A 14,188-nucleotide genomic window follows, 5' to 3' on the forward strand; every position below is an offset into this window, starting at 1 on the left:
GAGCAGAACTGCCCCATGGGGTTTCCAAGGAGCACCTAGTGGATCTGAACTGTCGACCTTTTGGTTAGGGGCTCTTAACCACTATGCCACCAGGATTTCCCCAAAGATTACAGCCTAGAAAACCCTATGGGGCAGTTCTACTCTGTCACACGGGGTCGCCATGAGTCAAAATTGACTCAACGGCACCTAACGACAACAACTTAACTTTGCCGGGAAAATTTCATGAAACCTATCTTATTTATTTTAGTAAAGCTTCATGAAAATTTGAAAGCTAGTTCTTATGTTGCTTTGCAATAACGAGGGGTGGGAGGAAAGAGTAACTTTTTTCTTAATACATTTTCAGAATAATATTAGAAAAATTGAAATCACACCTGTTCATCCGACTGAGCGAATTAACACAAGAATTGAACACAAAATTTCCAAGTATTATTCCTAATAAATTTTGAGTCTCTCACAATTGAAAAGAAACTTCAAGGTAATAACAATTCAATTCTTTTCTGATTTATTGATTCCCTTCATGCATCCTACATAAAGTGAGAGCTTTAAATAATTCCAGTAACTCATTCCCTCTTGGAGTTTGCCCATGTTGAGCTAAGTCCATATAGAAATCTACTATAAATCTCTATTCTGCCCTAAGCCTAAGATTCAACCCTCAAACTAAAAAAAAAAAAATTTTAATCTGAAATTTAAATTGTAGCCATACTACAAACAGGATAGAGAATGAAAAAAAAAGTTACACTGCCTGTAGTGAGTCTTCTGAGCTCATGATTATCTCTGTTATCTTAGCAGTTAGTTAATCTTTTTCACAGCAAGGAACTCATTCAGGGTTATGGAGCACTAATCACCAAGGGGTAGTAACTGGAAAGAGAAGTCAATGAACTTGCAGAACTGCCAAATGTCTATGTATGAATTAGTTTAATACTTCCAGTAGGGTATGATCCACTAGAATAATAGCTAATAGGAGGTTCATGTATAGATATATGTAATTGTATAGCTTTATATATAAAATATGGTTTTATTAATTTGATATATACATTACTTGTATTACAGAATATACACAGGTTGGAAAGTCCATGAGAAATTATTTTCAAATATGTTAGCTATGTTTTCAAATAATATACTCAATGAGTTTTCAGGTGAAGTATCTCTAAATTTAATGCAATGCGTCCAGCTGTTAACCTGAAAAAAGCACCATAAATATACTGTAGTATATAGTTCCTCTATTCTACACATACAGACAGGATATATGCTTTTAAAAGAAATTAGGATATTTCTTACCTCCTGTGTATCTTAACAGATAATCAACATTTTAAGTTTTAGTCTTTTCCTTCTGCTCTTAGCCTATTATAGAATATAAACCATTTGAGCTACATGATGTATAAGCCACAAAACGTAAAATTAAGGAACTGAACTAAAATAATTCCAAGGTCCCTTCAAGTCCTCATATTTAACAGTCATGAAAAGTTGCATTAATACTTCTAGAATAGTTATTCAAACGCTTTCCTTTCCTAAGATTTATACACCAGAATTATTTAATAAATTAAAAAGATACTGCAGTTTCCCTAAGTTTGAAAGCTAAGCTTTTATATAAAGCTTCATTATGGTTAATTTCTATCAGAATTATCTCAAGATAGCCATGAAAAATCAGAGGGAATCAGAAAGGTTATTAAACATAATGAAAAGATAGTGAAGAAAATAACTTTTACCTAAACACTAGTCAATTTAAAAAACAAAAAAGCTGCTCGTTTTAAGATCTGCAAACTTTTCAAGGCAGAACGAGTGGCCCTCAGCCTTCTAAGATATTACTGTTGTTTTAACAACTATCTCCCTCACTATTTGTAGCTGACGTAAAATCCCATTAACTCAGAACAACAAAGTGTGGTCCTCAGAAGGCAGCATCCTTATCACCTTGGCAATGTGTTAGAAATGCAGTTCCTTACCGGACTTACTGAACAGAAACTCTGGAGATGTGCGGCGGGAGTCTGTGATTTAACAGACGCTCCAGGTGTTCTTATTCACACTAAATTTGAAACAGGACTTTGAACAGGTTCAAACCCCTGCTGAGAATTTGCATTTCTACCCTAGATATACTGTATCAGAATCTACAGTTTAACAAATATCCCCAGAGATTCTTATGTGTAATAAATTTTGAGAACCACTGCTGTACTAGTGGTTCTCAGAATTGGTCCCTAACTAGCAGCATTAGCATTGCCTGGGAACTTGTTAGAAATGCAAATTCTCAGCAGGGGGATTTGAACAGTAATGAACCGATTCAAAGCCCCTGTTTGCAAGCCAGTTGCTTAGAGTAAAGGAGAAAAATCCGTATAGCAGTCACCTCACTTTATCCCCTGGACTTAAGGGAAAGAAGAGGAAACATGGTAATTAAATATGAAAAGTAATGGAGCAATATAAGGATGGTAAGATGGCAGGAAAAAGCTATAAAAAATCAACAAAGCTCTCACTAATGTTTATGAGATTTATTTCCAGACTAATTCAACACAACCAGTTGTTTTTTGGTTCATGGAAATGAAACTGCAGACCCATAATGAATAGTAATTCATCTCCTCTCTGTGCTTAAGGGTAGAAACCTCTAAAATATTATATGAAAATGTGGAGGATAAGAAGATTGTCATGAGGATCAGAAACAGCAGCCACAAGGAACCCAGCAGTGCCAAACATCTGGTAGGCATTCAATAATTAACACTTATTAATACTCATAATCGTGATCGGGCCTTCCTTTTATTACTACCTTCTCTTTAAAAATGTGATGGTGCAACTTTTCTAGAAGCTAAACTCTTTTCTGAAATTACCTGTCAATTATGTGGGTCAAAAATTTTTCTGAAGATCCCCTGTACTGAGAAGCTGGAGTAACAGTTTTCAGTCCATATCACTCCAAGTGAAATGTTTTCTACTCACCCTCAACTGTTTTACAGAAATACGGTAAGAGTGTTGAGATTAGCTGAGCAAAGTGGTCTTTCTTAAAGTCTGCAGGTCAAGCTAATAGGGCAACTTCCAAATTTTCAAAGAGCAGCTCTGTTCTTCTTTTGTTGTAGTTCAATTGTCATCTGAACAAAGAAATACGATGGAGTGGGGCCATATTGGTACTGAGAGAAATTAATGCCCTATCCTTTTCCAATAGGGTACAGTGTAAAGGAGGGAAAAACAGAAGTGAAGAAGATTATGAGTGATGAATTTCAGAATTCTATTTTTACACCTGGATTGTAGCACAGTATACCATTTATGGAGTGTTTACCAAGCAGCAACAGGTAAAATTCCATAAGGAATTTATTTTGAAGGTTCAGTTCATTTTAACCTTCAAAATTATTTTGTCCTGCTGAAATTCCAGACTGACAATCATTGGTATAAATCACATTGCTAGCCTCAAGAACCCAGAAATAAAATACAGCAGTCTCTGAAGTAAATTAGCAAACAGTAATGGAGTGTTTTGAATTTAAGTGTCTTGTACATATTCTTATCTTTATTCCTAAATCATTAATTTATGGTTCTGTTTTTTTTATATTGCTGGGCCTTTTTGGCACTTAGGTGTGTTCTTTTGGTAAAGTTGCTTGGAATGTGTGAAATGGGAAGCTAAGGAAAATTTCTACTCAATGGCAAGGGCAAAGAACTGCCACACTCAGCCATTCTCTCATGTCTCACCTAGAATTCAAACACGGAAGCAGAAGCAATCAAGAACCTAAAAAGTACGTTATTTTGAGGAGAGGAAGGAGAGGAGAGAGAAAAAGTTTTATAATACCGAATTCACTGAACAGAATTTGTTGAAAACTAACCAAGTTGCTATTGTGAACCACCACCAGGCCTAAGATTTTTTTTTTAATCATAAGAAATGTTTCTGCAATGGAATTTTATGTGCACAAATATTTTTAAATTAGCAAAACACGTGCATACGCACTTCAAAATGTAGGCGGCACAAACAGTTAAGCGTTCAACTACTAGATGAAAGGCTGACAGACGGAACTCACCCAGAGGCTCCTGGGAAGACAGGCCTGACAATCTGCTTCTGAAAAGTCACAGCCTTGAAAACCCTGTGGAGCAGTTCTATTCTGCACATGTGGGGTCGCCGTAAGTCAGAATTGACTTGACAGCAACTAACAACTCTTAAAACACCATCTTTGATAAGCAAACAGGCACCAGCAGAAAGATCTGGTGTCACGCTTCATTAAATCCGACTGGCAGTGGTGGTGGCACTGTATAGTGGAGGATCAGAGTAACTAAAAGTCTCTAAGACAAAAACCTTGAGTGTTGCTGCTCTTCCCCTCCAATCATCAAGCTTTGCAGTTTTTCAAGGCTTAAAAAACAGAAAACCCCAACAACCTCTAATAGCTACAGGTCCTCTAAAACAGAACCATACTATTCACAGGTCAGCGTCCTGCCCGCTTTTCTTTATTAAAACCAAACAAAAACCAAGCCTGTTGTCGAGTCGATTCCGACTCACAGTGACTCTACAGGACAGAGTACAACTACCCCATAGGGTTTCCAAGAAGCAGCTGGTGGACTTGAACTGCCGACCTACTGGTTAGCAGCCGCAGCTCTTAACTACTGCGCCAGCAGGGCCCCCTTTTCTTTATTAAAAGTGATTATTTATAACACAGGATGTTCAATAGGATCAAGAAAGAAGGGGTGAAAGGTAGTACTCGATTCTCAGAGACCACTGAAAGGATAGTCAGTCAGCAATGTGATTTATAGTTATCTCACAACAATGACATTTCAGGAAGTGATGTTAATTTTTAAAATTCCTTTGTGATGCAGAATATAAGAAATGATTACAGAATATGTAGAAATAAATGAGACTTCCTCTAAAACCAAAACCTGTTGCTGTGGAGTTGATTCTGATTCACAGCGACCCTACCGGACAGAAGAGAACTGCCCCATAGTTTCCAAGGAGTGGCTGGTGGATTCGAACTACCGACATATTGGTTAGCCGCTGAGCTCTTAACCACTGTGCCACCAGTGCTCCGAGGCTTCCTATAGGTGATAAAATATTTCTTTAAAAACTTAAAGCACAGGATAGTTACATAGCGTATAATCTGGTTTTAATAAGGATGCGGAAGAAAATTGTATTCTGTGTGTCTAAAGAGATACCATGTTAAAAATTAACATTTCTGCATTGCTCCTTCGGGAATCATCGGAGGTTACTACATTATCACAGTTGTTTTTAACGTTTACAGAGAATCCCTCACTCACACTTTCCAGTTGTGGTATTCTCCATCTGTTTTTTCTTTCACACTCCCCTTATAGAGAATACAAAACTTTAGAATAGGAGGGAACCTTAGCTTCTAGCAAAACCTTGTTCATTTTTCATAGGAGGAAACCATCCAGCAGAAGTTAAATGACTCGTTCAGGGTAAGGCCATGCATTAGAAGAATTAGGTCTTATTATTCTTTCTCAACTACTCTTTTAAAATCTAAATAGAGATTTAGTTTTGAAAATGAATTATTTCTCTCCTTTCTGTTAGACTGATTTCTTTCATCACAGGCAAGGAAAATCATCAGCTACTACTTTTCTCCATTTCGTCTTCTCTATGTGTTACCTCTAGACAACAACCTTCTCAAGACCACATCAAATAGTTAAAAAATAAAATAAAATAAAAAAACTCTGAAGAAAGAGTATTATCCTACAGAATCATTTTCTCTAAGAATAATACTAAACATTTTTTAATATAGGAGTCTCAGATAAAAGAAATTCTGACTTAGATCAAATCAGATTTATGCCAGTATTTTCATAAAGACAAAAACCAACAAAAGCCTTTTTTTTTGCCAATCCTACTCTTTGGGCAATTTAAACTCCGAAGTACTATAAACACTTTTATTAGAAAGGGATTATGTCCCCTTTCTTTTACCTCTATTATTTCCTGGGAACAATGAAAACTTTGAAAAGAACCAGAAACCAAGCTCAAGCGGTGAAATGAGAGAACAGGCAACTGCTATGCGATCTTGGAAATAAGCCAACAACATTAAAGACGAAACCATATATTCCAATTTACATGAGTTATTTTCTTCATACTCATATTGCAAAGTAACTTCACTGCATCAGCACTAGTTCATTACTAATAAGTTTTTATTTACTGGTGGACACCACTGGCCTCAACAAGAATGTGCAATTGCACACAAGGGATATTTGCAAGAAGGAAAAGTTAGGAAAATACAATTTTCAGAAAGAAAAAGCACCAACATGGGAAACTCCTTGATTATGGATGGAAAATTATTAACCTTTTTTAGCCTAAATTTGAGTAAAACTCCATTCCTGAAGGTAAATTTACCTTCCTTTTGATCCTCTCTTTAAATAGGAGAAATAGATAAAAAACCACTTTAAGTTTAAACAAGTAAATGACTCTTTGATACTTCTAAAATACATGCTTAGGAGGCTCCTATCTTCTAACACCACCTTGTTCACTTTACAAACAGAAATTATGCCAATTAGGGAGACATTATTTTGAAGTTTAAACCAATATTTTTGACTTTTAAACCTTTTAACATTTTCATAAAATTTACAGATGCTATTCCATTAAAAAAAAATCTTCCTCAACCCACGTTCTTTAAGCTATTTCTAACAGTATTGGATCTTTTACTCTGGGTACTTTGATTTATAATTAGACAGTATCTTTAAAGGTTCAAGTACGGAACATTCATGTTTTCAGAGAATATTCTTTCTTGGTGGTTGTTAAAAAGTGATCTTAAAATGCCCCCTTGATGGGAATGAAAAGAGAATTATTATTATTTTTTTGGGGGTGAGGGAACTATTAAGGCAGCTTTGCTTATATTTTCATAAATAGTTATAACACTAACTTCATTTTTAAACAATTTTATTTACTATCTGAAATAGTAAATAGCAGAGGACATACACTGGCTTAGTTGTACTTATAACTTCTTAACTCTCAATGTTTTACTCTTTCCCCAAATCATCATAGTACCTTCTGGTCCCAAGGACTTCTGAGAGACTCTGGGTCCTTCAATGGGGAATCAGTGCTCTAAACCCAGGACTAGTGTTATCGCTTTGCTTAGACTTGGATTTGACTAAGTTGCTAAATGAATTAGTCAGTAGTAACCATATACCTTTCTCATCATAAAGATACAGTAAATAAATCAAAAATTTCAATAGATTCATAACATAACCTTTTACTATAGCTCTGAACTCATTTGCTCTTATAACGGCAAGGTCTTTGGATAAAAATAATAGTAACAGAATTCATAAAAAAAATGACTGAAAGTGATAATTTGTTAAAGCTTTTAATACGGGTTTTTTTATTAGAGAACATAGTTAATCTAAAATATCACTTGGTTAAATTATCTTATATCTTGCCACTCCTAAACTATATTATTTCAGCAAAAAGACCAACAGTTTTTTGAGGGAGGGAAGAGGATAGAGAGACAGGATGGTTTGGGAGAAGAAAGGGAAAGTTGTAGGAGAAATGAAATATTGGTATATTTAAAAATCAATATATACATATTTTAAGTAAACACTAACGGAATTTATTGAAAAATTTCCTTGATGATCCCTTCATGTAATAACATAGTTCAAATTAAATATGGCAACTAGAGAGTATGATATTTAAGTATAAGAAAAAAATTCACTTAAAGTGGAAGCTCTAAAATCAATACTACTAGGTACAGGATAGTGTATATAGCATATAGTAAGTTTTCATTTGTATTTTTAAAAAGAATATATGTATATATACATATGCTTGTATCTGCAGAGTAATTCTAGAAAGATACATAAGACACTGGAAACATCAGTTGCTACTTTTCACTGTCTAATCTGCAGCTTTTAAATTTTGTACTATGTGCATGTTTTCCCTACACAGTGATTAAGAAACTAAAATTTAAAGGATTTTAAAAATCATGTCAAATTAAGAAAAAAGATTTTTTGACATTAGACAAGAAAATACACTAATACATATATTGTTTTTCTATGATTCACCTACATAAATTTGGGTATATTTAGTTTATAACAGAGTAACTGTAATCTAAAAATCCACATGACATTAGATTGGGGGAAAAATTTTTTTCCTTGTACCTCTTTGCTACAGCATTGTGGATTACGAATTGAGACAGCATGCTAATATCATTATGTTTCTCCTCTGATGGGCTAGCCATTAGTCACCATTTCTCTATGAAATTCAAGAAATCCTTAAGGAAACTCAAAAAAGATTTTAAGACTCTTGTTTGGCAGCAATAAATATTACACCAGTTTATTCTGTAGGCATAGAATCAATTTTAACCTCTCTTTGTGGTTTACTTTAGATTTTATCCTGCCTAAGACATTTGGTGTTTTGGTACAGACAGATTTGAAAATACATGGTGACTAAGGAAAGCACTTATAGAAAGGTTGGAATAGGGTTTCATGAATGGTTCCAATGAAAGACATTTGGAAATAAGCAGGAAAAAAAAAAAAAAATCCCACACTTATTTTCAGAAACCATGTAAAAATTTAAAATTAAGTCCTGCTCATTTAAAAATTGAAATAAACTAGAAAGTAAAGTTCAAAGAAATGATAATACATACATTAGCTTTCAATGGAAGCTGCTTATTAAAAATGATTATCTGAGGATGTATTCCAATCTCACCCTCTTCAAACTGTGCAGTTCAGATAAATGTTTATTTTACTGAAAATATTTGCAAAATTACAATATAAATACACGATTATATTAAGATGACTATATATAATGTATTCTTATCCATAGATATCAAATGATTGCAATAAATATAGCACATTCTTGATGAATTGTTAGTATACAATGTTTCTTAGTAAAGTACATACAACCTATTATTAAGCAACCATTATCTAGGTTTTTGAATGTACACCGTAGGAAGTTTAGGATGGAAGGATGCACTAAATCCCCCAATACCCTTTTTGGTTGGCAAAGATCAGTACATCTGCAATTCTGAAATAATTTCATATTTATTTTAGCAATTGTTCTTAGGCTCTTCACATCTCCTTAACTTGAAACTTTGTTTCTTTAGTCCGGGTATTTTCTTAATAAGGCCGTATCAGCTAACCATACTTTTAATTCTAGTACAGTATCATATACTATCTTTTCATTGGTTACTTAAATACATAGCAACAATGAAACAAAATCATTAAAAATATTTTTTGTCTGCACAAATTCCCAAAATCAACTTTCAGGGTATCATGGGGAGTCTCAACTATATATATAGTCTCAACTGCTATACTAACCTGGGCTGGAAATTGTTTTTTATTGGTTCTAGTTCTTTAAGAGTACAAATATGAACTCTACTTTAAAGTTCTTTGTTAAATGTACTGGAATTTGTTTCAAAAGCATCTTCTACCCTTCTCCATTACACCAATTTAATGGAAACCTGTTACCACAACAGTTCCAACACAAACATGCATGCAAAATATCACTCTACGTTTCTAACTACACAGTTATGGAAACACATCCCACCTGTGAAGTGGCATAAATATACATCTGTTATATACAAAAGGTAAAGTGCATTATTAAATTAGTGAACTGACAGATTGTCTGGCTGGACCATATAGCTTTCAACTAGACAAATGTGAAATTCTCCCATTAGAACCAATTATTTCAAGAGGTTCCAACTAGCTTTTCCACCCTGTCATTTATTTTTTGGCCATGCTCTTTAGTGCAAATAAGCTTGTGTTTGACTCAAGTTTAAGGGACATGGCAGTTTGGGGCTTTAACAAGAAAAACTATAAAATGTGGCAGAATTTTAATATCTTTATAATACACTGCATCTTTTGCATATAAGCAACAGATTAGTGCTGCTTGCAATTGCCGGAAGAACACTGCCAACTGTTACAAGGAACCCGTTTCCAAATTTCATACTATTAGCTTATATTATTACAGTTTTAAGTCTGTACCACATTATGCATGGATTATTATGTGCAAACATCGTCAGTGTTTTAGAATTATACAGGGAACTAGTAATTTTAGTTACTAACTTTAATGCTAAATTTTTTAACTTCTAACATCCAGTTGCCTTACGAGTTTAATGTCGTCAAGGCAGGGATCCTATTACTTTGACGAATACCATGTACACTTGCAGCTTATGTTACAAATGACAATAAATAAAATGTATATTGCACAGATAAGAATAGTAGCTTATTTTATAAGATACATGGCATTACATATCCTAATACCAGAGTTTTGAACTGGACCTTATTTATTAGATTATGGCTAATGAATTCTTGGGAATTTTAAGTATCAAACAATCATAGCATCATTTCATTTTTTCAATGAATTATACATGAACTATGGAAAATGAAACAAAAGGACTGGGAGATGGCTTATTGATTCTACAGTATATTTAACTGCCGGTATATATGCATCTATTCAATCTGTAGCTTTGAGATGGTAAAAGCTTTGAAGTATACATATAAGGTAGAAAATTTGGCTGTTTAACTAATTCTTTACTTAAATAAGTAATGAAAAAATTAAACAAATAATATTTATATACAATGAATTAAAGATATCTATCTTTAAGTCTGACATAGTATGTATGTGTATATATACATATATAAATACATATATATATGCATATGTATATCACACACACACTCAAATCTTATCAGACTAAAGATCCAAAAAGAAATCATTTAGACCAAATGGACATGACTATTTTAGAAAAGAAGATTTTAAGAGAGAGTATACAGTCATAGGAACAGTGACAGGAACAATCAAATACTGGAATATTCACAGTTCCAGTTTGCCGAAATCTGACAGATTGATTATTATTAGTAGGCACCGTGATGGGTAGCAATAACAATCAGTAGTACAGTAATTCAAGTGTTCACCACTCCTTCATATACCAAAAACGACTTTTTAGCAAGCCTACATAGTTATTTTACAGTTCGACTGTTCAAAAATCCTTGCTATTTTTTGTCTCAACACCCACCACGTGCTATTAACTCTAGTACTAACATTATCTTCTAACCTTCAGTTGTTCCACAGTGATCCAGATGGTCCACAATTACAATGAACTAATGAGATTCCTTCATACTATTTAAGGAAACATGAAATACAATCTGCACACCAACATATATGTCTGGATTACTGATTGTTCTCAAGTAACATACGCCAATGAAGTTAATTTTCTTAATTCATACCATAAAGGTTTCTTATTGACCTTACTTAAAGGGATTTGGGAATAAACCTCTGGAAGAAAAATATTGTTAAAATAATTTTGAATTACTGATCCCATAAACCATTGCCGTTGAGTTGATTCGGACTCCTAGCAACACTAGTAGGACAGGGTAGAGCTGCCTCATAAGGTTTCCAAAGCTGTAATCTTTACCACCACAGGAGAAAGACATGGCAGTCTGCTTCTGTAAAGATTTACAGCCTTGGAAACCCTATGAGGCAGTTTTACTCTGTCCTACAGGGTCTCTATGAGTCAGAATCAACTCCACGGCAATGGTTTTGGTTTGGTTTTGGAATCTTTACAGAAACAGACTGCCACATCTTTCTCCCACAGAGCAGCTGGTGGGTTTGAACTGCTGACCTTTTGGTTAGCAGCTGAGGAAGAGCTACATTCTGATCTCAATCCATGCAGCCAACTCTCATCAATGAGAGCTATATTTGGGGGTTGAAATCAGTGTCTGGCTCTTAAGCATGATAATAGGGGCTTATTATGTGGGAGATGAAGAAAGCCAAGATAAAAAGACAGTAATTTTCAATAGAGGGTAGGTTGGTTCACATATATCCACTTGTTTAAACAATTGCTTAGGTGTTGAAAAATTGCTGTGGCACTCCCTGGAAAGTAATGTTTACTACAGGTAAATGGGTGAGTCTTGTGTAAAGTAAACCTCTTTACATATTATAAAGAGCACCTTGGAAAATGCCTGAATTTTCCTTTCAGATATATTTATAGCCAATCTTCAAATAAGATTTTTCCTAGACTGAAAATTTGTACTCTAAATTTAATTTTTTTTAAGGAAAATAAAATGCTTTTTCTGGAATTATAACATCTGCTAAAGTCAGTTTATACTGGAAGTGCTGACATAACTTTAAGAGTAGCAATTGCAAAAGTGCTACTAAAATGTATTATTACAGATGTATTTTTATATTAGTTAACTGGTGCACCAACCCCTCTGAAATAGTCTTAAAGAAGAAGCTTGAAAAATAACACCTTGAGTCCATGATACATTTTGGGGAAAACAAAACAAACTTTCAAAACCTCCAAATTAGCACAAAAACTAGAACACCAAGATTTCCACAGCAAAGTCATAGGATGAAGCCTCCCACTCAGCAGTGACATAAAAGTAATTCCTGAAACTTTGAGATGTCAATAAAAAATAAGGTACAATAAGTAGAGGTGAAGAAAGACTTGTAACTAAGAATAACCAATTAAAACTCTTGCATGGCTTTGATATGGCAATTATAAACTGTAGGGTTACCACAAAATTAGAAATTATAGAATACTATAGTAGCTCTTAATATAACACTGTATTTTTATGGTTTAATAAGCTAGTAAGATTTGATCCTTTTATTGTACTATTTAATATTCAGTTATCCAATGGGCAATTAAGATCTATTTATAGATTTATAAATATATTTATATTATGCTTAAGGTCAATTTCTGTTTCTGTGGTAACTGCCCTACAGTTAAGATTAGAAGTTTTTAATGAAGTTGGAATGGAATTCTGTTTTGGGAACTTGTGAAATAGAAATTCACACTGCCACTACTAAGTATGTATCTTTTCTCAGGATTATGTTGTAGTGCAATGTAATTCTCAGTTATAGTATTTAAAAGGTCAGATGTCATATTTTGTGCTGATTTTCATACTTCAATAGTCTGGAGCAGTTGAAGCAGCTAAACTATTTAGCTCTGGGAATGGTAGAATTCCCCTAAGAATTATAGTGATCTATGTATAACATAACATCGGAATCTGACTCCTCGAAGTATAAACTACTAGAGGTATTACTAACAACAAAGGGCCAAAAAAGAGGAAAAACTTCTTCAAATGATTATGGACCAGTACTTCTAGCCAATTTATGATTTTAAATTTTGCCTGATGGAGTTCAAATTCACTCTAGTCGAGGCATTCTTGTTCTTCACCACTGGCCCTTCTGCCATCCATTCTCTTTTCTTTATGGCTGTTGCAAATTTTTCTCATCTCTTCTTCATACTTGATAAAATTTTCCCCAAACCTTGTCCACGCTTTGAATGGAACAGTAATAGTATTACGGTAAGGTGGCCTCACCTCACTTACCTTCAGGAAAATGCCATATTTATTAGAGCCCACATCAAAGTAGAACCTTTTATTGTCCACTCTGAAAGAAGTCCCCTCTGGGAGCTCAACGGGGTCGCCGTCCCCACCTCTTGCTTCTTCTATGTCCCCTTCGCCATAGTCTTCAATTAGCTGAACCAAGGCATCACGAAACTCAATCATGCCTTGTGCTGGGAGGACAATGGTCTGTTCCTGGCCTAAAGTGTGGCCAAAATACCCTATCATGCCAGTGCCACGCATCATGGTTTGTCTAATCCTCAGGAAGCGACCCCGCTGATTTTCCTTCAGGTCTAGATAGTATTTCCTATTGTCCCTTTCTATATAGTCCGTTTTGAGGACACTGTGAGGGTGTTCTTCGGACCCCACCGAGACAGGTGGGGAGGGTGCCGCGTCCTTCTGTCGTCTCCTGGAGCCTTGCTCTTTGCTGTGACCATGCTCCTGCCGGTGGCCTTTCAGGCCCAGGTGGGCGTAGTGCTCAATGAAGTCCCCTAGACAGTCCTTCAGCTCCGCCGCCACCGACAGGGAGAGGGTCAGTTTACTCTTTCGGATATTGTCCTGCCGGCCTCTCCCTATCCAGACTTCGGCTATCTTTAGAAATCGGCCCCGGGAGCTTTGCTTTACGTCCAGGTAAAACCTCTTTTTCTGGATGTCCACTCGCTTGGAGGCTAGCTCCTGGATTTCGGCTGCGCCTCCGGCCTGACTAGGGGTGGCTGAAGCCCCGTAGTGGGGGTAATGGGAGTGCTGGGCCTGGGGATAGAGTCTACTCTTGCTTAGGCCAGAGCCCCCTACATTCTTGCCTCCGCGGCCGCGGCCGCCGCCGCCGCCTCCCCTTCGCCTGGCTCTTTCCATCTTCAGCTGCAAGTGACAAACAGACACACGGGTGGGGGAGAGGGCTGTTGAGAACAATCGCAGACGCCCCTCGGCCGGCGCTGTTCCCGCCGCCGCCCGGGACCCCCACACC

General features: G+C 35.6%; 1 protein-coding gene across 2 annotated transcripts in view; it reads right to left on the reverse strand.

The window, feature by feature from the left end:
* Positions 1–14,188, reverse strand: part of PURG (purine rich element binding protein G) — a 35,297-nt gene that overhangs the window by 20,780 nt on the left and 329 nt on the right. Inside the window, exon 2 of one of the 2 annotated variants that reach the window (XM_004383386.3) lies at positions 13,210–14,082. In XM_004383386.3, the coding sequence (XP_004383443.2) occupies positions 13,210–14,076 (867 nt within the window). In that variant the 5' untranslated portion in view covers positions 14,077–14,082. Of the gene's footprint in view, positions 1–12,118; positions 14,083–14,188 lie in introns of those variants that run through there. The other variant, XM_023737832.1, reaches the window with a different exon arrangement.

The sequence above is a fragment of the Trichechus manatus genome, unplaced genomic scaffold, assembly GCF_000243295.1.
Source record: "Trichechus manatus latirostris isolate Lorelei unplaced genomic scaffold, TriManLat1.0 scaffold00109, whole genome shotgun sequence".
NCBI classification, from domain to species: domain Eukaryota; kingdom Metazoa; phylum Chordata; class Mammalia; order Sirenia; family Trichechidae; genus Trichechus; species Trichechus manatus.